Raw genomic sequence first — 6,720 nt, 5'->3', positions numbered from 1 at the left:
GAAAGCCACCCACCTATTCGAAGCAGCCGCCAGGATACCCGAGTCGTGGAAGGACCCCACACGCCTCTCACTCGTCCTGATGGCACCCAAGGGAGTTGAGGTCCCGAGGTCCCCGACCGCGCACAGCGGCTACATGTTGCCGATGATGCAGTTCTTCAGCGCATGCGTCTCCCGAATCGTGGAACTGAACTTGTCGGCCTATCACTTCACGATAGAAGCCGACTGCTGCTCCGTAGTGGCATCGACGCTGTCGAATCTCCGCTCGCTGGCGCTCCCGTCGTGCGGAGCTAATCATGAAGACTCGCTCACGTGGCTCGCGGATGGATGCCCCTTTCTCGAGCAGCTCGACGTTGGCTCCGACGCTGCTTTGTCGTGCGAAACGTGCCAGCTTCCCCTGCTGTTTTCCGGTTGCTGCTTCGAGCGACTCCACAGCAAAACCAGGCTGCGCCGATTGAGCATCGACGAGACTGCCAAGGTCGTGAACCTGAGGTTCCTGCTCAGTTGCCGGGTAGAGGAACTACGTATCAGCGTGGACGGCGCGGACGTCACGGAACTTGAACACTGCCCCTGGACACTGGGTCAGCTTCTCTACGACAACCCTCGGCTGACGTCCTTGACCCTTCTAGCCAGCAAAGAGACCCTTGATGCACGCCTCGCCTCCACTCTGAGCATGGCCCGCAGCTTGCGGCATGTCTGCGTGCTCACGGCGACTACGACCCCGGACAGTGTGGCGGAGCTCTTTTTCATGATGCTGGAGGCTCGCTTGCCGAACCTGCAGTCTCTTCACGCACACTACAGGAGCGCCCGGAACACGTTGCAGGCCCTGACGTGGATGCGTCAATGGAGGCCCGATTACTCCGAGCCGACCATCGGGAAGTGGCGATCATCGGACGGCCTATTCCTGGATAGAAGCCCCTGTCTTGGCCGTCTCTGCAGCGTAACCACATTCATTGGACTGGCCCGGCCGAGAAACCGCCTTTAAGTAGATATCCTCTAAGCGGCTTTCGATTTCGTCGGTGATGTTTAAGTGCAGGCAATACTTCTCCAAATACCACTTGTGCCAAAATAGAGTCAACGTACACTCCACTTGGGGTATAAGAACTCTCTCGAAACTGTCTCGCAGTTATAAGCGCGCGCGTCATTATAGTCAATGTGTTTTCTGTATTTTGCTTTGTCATATATAGCCTTGGCAGTGCGATTGTCTTCTTCTACACTGATGTACTGAGCAATAAATGCACTTTATTACGCTCGTTTTTCGGCGTCTGTGTGGATGTCTGTTCCCGCTCGCCAAGTCGAAGTTCGCTTCCTTTGGCAGAGTGCTTGCTAATACGTCCTACTGTTGCATAAGAATGCGAACGTTGTTTTCTCTCTCTCTCTCGAGTTCTGTTTCAGGGAACACGCGAAACACAAACATAAGGCACCCTTATTGTTGTTTGGTTCGCACCATCGCTAACAACGAAGGCGTATGACGCAAGGTCGAATTTGGGGCAAATTAAGATTTTCTTTCAATACCTTTTGCTGGGCTTGTTCGTTCATCTTATTACGCCATGTTAAGGTGCAACCGAGGGCGGAAGAATGTTCAGGACAGAAAAGTCACTACCAACTAAGTTGCGAGCGATGCTCTGTGACAACTTAGTTGCAACCAAGTTCCTACTTCAACTAGTCCTAGTATTCTTAAAATTAGCAAATTTCTCTCATTAAGTAGTAGGTTATGCAACGTTGTTTTTTAAAAGGCCAACTGGAGAGTTAGGAGCAAGCAAGTAGCTTCTTCGCGTGCACATGACTTCAGAGAGAGCGAACTGTGGCAACCTAAGCGACGCAGCCTGACCCACTGGGCAAGTTCGCACGATGTGCATACAATAACAGCGGGGATGAAAATTTGCTTTTCCTCCAATCTTATGTTTAATATGGCGCAGTTGACTCGAAGATCGTGATTCGAACATCAAATCACGTATTCGGGCGCCCATACATGCCGTTCTGCCTGCATTTCGGTCTAGTGCACGAGTTTTGCCCAATTAAGCGATGCGCAGCTGTGTGAGCAAAAGGAAATGCTGCATATCGTTCTAGTTATGCGATTCTTGGGATGCAACAATCCTTGCGTCTCGACAGCTGCACCCACGTCGTGTCATGGACGACCTTGTACTCTCTCATTCATCGAAGTGACTTTCTAATGCTTCGCGTCTTACAAACTTGCGACTTCACGTGCACTTTTGGTCAACCCACATCTAGTGCTCTGTTCGATACCTTTCAAATTGGCCATGTCCACCTATAACTCTACAAAGAAATGCGTGACCGATTGTGGCATTTCGGACACCTGTCCCGCAGGAGAGCAGCCTAATTCGTCTAACCATTAAGCTAAAATCGCACGGACGCTTCTCTCGTCCCACGGTCGCTCTTTCAATCGTCCGGCCCATGCGTCATGTCCCGGCTTCTAGCATTCTTCGCTCGGGGCAGCTAGCGCTTTGAGACCATGTCTTAGGCTGCACTGCATTCGGGGGCCGGTTTATAATTTTCGTCGAAGGAACGTGTTACATGCAAAGTGCGTGAAATCCACCTTAAACGCTATCACACTGAAAATGGGCAGCTTTGAAACGCGCTAATTTGTGCGGGATTCCGCGGCAACTTCGAACCGGATCGTAGCCCACACACCGATGCACTGTTTTGTAAAAGAACGCGATGTGCTCAATCGTACGCGAGTGGCAGGCGCACGGTGTCACAGCCTTGGTTCCGCTAAGCGACCCCCGGGGAATTCATTCGAGAGGATATGGGCGCCATCGCGGGTCAATTGGTGGGGCGGCCACGGGACGATCCATTTTCCGGACATGTGTCTGCACGTGGTACGTCGCGCTTCTCGCGACAGGGTTAGTCGCGTATGCGTATGCGTACGCATACGTGTATACGCATACGCATCGTGTATACGTATACGCATATACGTATACGCATCACGCATCGCGTATGCGTGAACAAATTAGGGTTGTGCAGCACGTTCCTTTGAACTACAAGGATCACCGCGTGCCAACAGATTTTCGGAAAAATGTTGACTTGTAACAAAAGGGCATCTCAAATTTCAGTGACTGCTTGATTACTGTAACTCAATTAATGCGAACAACAGTATGGGCCCCCTACTCTATGCTTAGAGCTATCACGTGATCTTGAGAAAGAAAGCGACGAATGAAGAAAAAGAAGAACACACTATAGGAACGATAACATTTTCTTGGGGGAGTTTTTGTTAGCTGAACGACATGGTATAGTTGGGCAAAAAACGCGAAAGGGAAGAATGTGAGTGACAGACCTTTCCTGTTTTTTTTTTCGCTACAATACCGTGTCGTGCAGTATAGGAAACGCTCCGACGCTGCTTTGAAACAGCCAGCCATGGCTCTTATTGCATATGAATAAGTTCACTATTATTATTATTATTATTATTATTATTATTATTATTATTATTATTATCGTTTTCAAATTGTTCATGAACAGGTAAGAGGAGTGTATTCTCATAGAATGTGTTGGTATTTCTTCTCTTGCGGGGGCGGATATCTTCTAGCCTAATTTTGTTCCTGGAAAGAACCATATCAGGTACAAAGCAGAATTCGCTATCCCCCACACCACCGCACAAGGTAGGACAAATATTTGCGCAATGCCACAAGATATATTTCGCCAGGCTTTCGGAACAAAATTACGCATATATACAGATGAAATTTCTTGACGATGTCAAGCCTTTACGTGTTTCAGCTGGCCTCATAAGGCAAAGCACAACGTCGTTTTTTTTTTCTTCCTTTTTTTGCTAAAGAGTTACAGGAGAAGTTCAATACAATGCAGAAGACACATAAACAATTTTAGTACCGAAGACAGGCGTGGAACAACGTCGTTTTGGTAGGCTGGAGGGCTCCCACTTCTGTTCTTTTAGTTCCATTCACTTTCAATTCTTTCAGTTCTTTTAAAGTGCGCTGAAAGCACGGAACGCGAACGCTTTTTGCATCTCGCCTTCATCGTGATACGACCACCGCGGCATGCAATCGAACCCGAGACCTCAGGAACATATAGGGCCACTGTGGTTCGTAAAGCTGAACGCTCTGGTCTAGCACCGCTTTTTAGCGAGGACCTGCCCACTGTTATTTTTTTTTCAGTGCGTTTATATTCGGGGGGGTGGGGGGGGGGGGGGGTGCCGCTCATGAGTCTCATTTCAAACTGCCGGCGATCGCAGGTACGCCTACACAGACAACCTCAAGCTACAGACGGTGGACGACGCCATGCTGACCGCGTACGCGGCCAAGAAGTACATCCTGCCGCACCTGCTCAAGGACTGCTTCGCCTTCATCGAGAAGCACGTGACACCGCAGACCGTGTGCCAGGTGTTCGAGATCGCGCAGGTCATGGAGGCCTACCCGCTAGTGCACCAGCGCCTCAACATCATCGACCGGCAGACGTACCACGTGCTCACCTCGACCAACTTCCCCAACGTAGCGCTGCACACGCTAGAGACCATCGTGCGCCGAAAGTACCTCAACCTGTACTCGGAGTACGCGCTCTATTCGGCCGTGGTCCAGTGGGGCCAAGAGGAGTGCTCCAGGAGGAACCTGGAGCGGGACGTGGACAACGTGCGTAGCGTCATCGACACCGTGCTCCCGCTCATTCGTTTCCTGGCCATGAGCCCCGAGGAGTTCTGCAAGGGCCCGGCCAAGAGTGGGCTCCTGACCAAGGAAGAGTGCTTCTCGGTCTTCATGAACATGGCCATCCCGGGGATTGTGCCCCTGCCAAAAGGTCAGAGCCTGTGTTCGCAAAAGCTCTTGTATGCGCTAGAATTTGTTCGTAAGAGCAAACTGCGGCCAATCCGATTGTTGGGCCTATCATTAATAAAGGTGACTGACTAGATGCAAAGAGCGCTTACAAACGCAAATCTTTGTGCATTCGGTCGCATGCAGTACTACAGGAAGCCTTCGAACAATCAAGCGTTCTGGGGAATAGAGTGACGAAGAAAAGGAGACAAACGAGGAGTTTAGCTCGAACAATCTATCCTGTTTTCTATCCCACACTGGGGAGCGGGTGAAGGGAAGATATAAAGACATACCAATAGAGATAGTCGGAACACTTTCACACGGTCACTGTCGTTTCCGGCACAGGATAACCTCTTACCGCGTGGTGTATCATGGTTACGGTTCTGCGTTTTCGAATTCGGATTTATCCGAAAAGCTTACATATTGAGGGTACGTAGCCTCAAATATATACTCAAGGACGGATTTGTTTCTAGTACCTGGCAACGCATTTTGCCGCCAACTCAACCATACATGGCATCCTTATGACGTCCTGAACATGCATGCGACGCAATGCATGATGTGTGAAAGGCACAAAATGTGAGCCGGGTGAAAATGTCCGTGCAAACAACTGTGTGCACGAGCTGCTCATAAAGCTAAGGCTCTGTAAGAAAACATCTAACGAATTTTTGCCCATTATTCAAGCACCTTGAGACTGAGTCAACTCTAGTCTACCAAGACTACACTGTGCTTGCTGCGTGCCTGAACGCTCTCTGTGGTCAGTGCAGCGATGAGACGCTAATCAGCTTCGTTGAGTGTCTGTGATTGTGAAGGGGAAGTTGAGTGTAGGTTTAAAATTGTTGAGGAGGAAAGACGCAGTTGACTCTTTTAGGAAGGAATACTAAAACAGTGATCCGCCTATTACGAGCAAGGTAATATTTCTACTTGCTTCCTATATTCTAAAGTCAAAGACGAGCAAGAATTCTCATAAAAACAAACTGGTGTATATACTCTGATGAAGCATTTTCTGGAATCTCTACATCCGTTAATTTTGCGGTGAGAGGTTGAGTAGATAAAGGAACAAATGACGGTTAAAATTTCATTTACCAAATTTTGTGCCTAAGCCCATGCGCCGGTACGTTAGTGTGCCGTCATAGACTTCAAAGCACCTTCTCCCCGTGTTTGGGCCATCCAGTAAAAGTTGTTGCTGATTACTAAGTTTAGCCTTTAAATCTTTTAGAATGCAATGCAGTACATCTTTAACGGTAAAAGTTAACTAGGTCCAAGCAGGGGCTTTAGGGCGGCACCGCTAACCGACTCTGGTCTTTGCGTATTCAATTAATTACCAAAGCCACGTCTCGAGGTCAGGGTGGCTAGTTTGGTATTGTGAAATGGTGATTTACTAAATACAGCTGAAATTATTCTTTCTCCCTATAGTTTTCCCTTGAGTATAGGCTGCGCTGTGTCACTTATTCGAACGTCTCCATTAACGAGCCGTCTTCGACGGTCTTTCCGCAGGCGTCAGCATGGAGGGCGCCAAGAGGACGTCACCCCCGAGCACTTCGTGGCCCGCCGCTACCAGACCGTCTCCTTCCACGCGCCGTCGCGGCCGCGTCGGCTGTTCGGCCTGAAGTTCATCGTGCCCACGCGCGACGTGTCCCTCGTGGGCGTCGGCTGTCCCGGAAGTTGCCGCTTGGTGTGCCGAGCGCCGAACCCAGCGTGAGAGAACTGTCAGCACAGGATAACCATCTGGAAACTTTCAAGCGCAGCTGCGAACATCTTCTGCTGCCATGTGACCAGCAAGCGCGGATGGAAAAACGGAGCGAGCAACACCGCGCTTTCCACCCAGGAAGCGCAATCTGGGGCAACAACGACTGCCGGTACAAACCCCAATACTCATCCAGCCTCGTCATCTTCGCCGGCGTCGTGGAAAAGAAGATGTTGCTAAACGGTGTCAAGCAAGCCGTCGTGA

The 6,720-nt window shown here is 49.9% G+C and overlaps 1 protein-coding gene across 1 annotated transcript; it reads left to right on the top strand.

Moving 5' to 3' along the window:
- Nucleotides 1–4,169: 4,169 nt before the first annotated feature.
- Nucleotides 4,170–6,471, top strand: LOC126534464 (BTB/POZ domain-containing protein 3-like). The gene is made up of 2 exons (XM_050181738.3): nt 4,170–4,790; nt 6,292–6,471. Exons 1-2 carry the CDS (start codon nt 4,248–4,250, stop codon nt 6,469–6,471), a joined length of 723 nt encoding a protein of 240 aa, XP_050037695.1. The 5' UTR covers nt 4,170–4,247.
- The last annotated feature ends 249 nt before the right edge of the window (nt 6,472–6,720 follow it).

This window comes from Dermacentor andersoni, chromosome 7 (genome assembly GCF_023375885.2).
Source record: "Dermacentor andersoni chromosome 7, qqDerAnde1_hic_scaffold, whole genome shotgun sequence".
Lineage (NCBI taxonomy): Eukaryota > Metazoa > Arthropoda > Arachnida > Ixodida > Ixodidae > Dermacentor > Dermacentor andersoni.
Note: the sequence above shows the minus strand (reverse complement) of the source record. Positions and strands in the feature narration are given on the sequence as shown.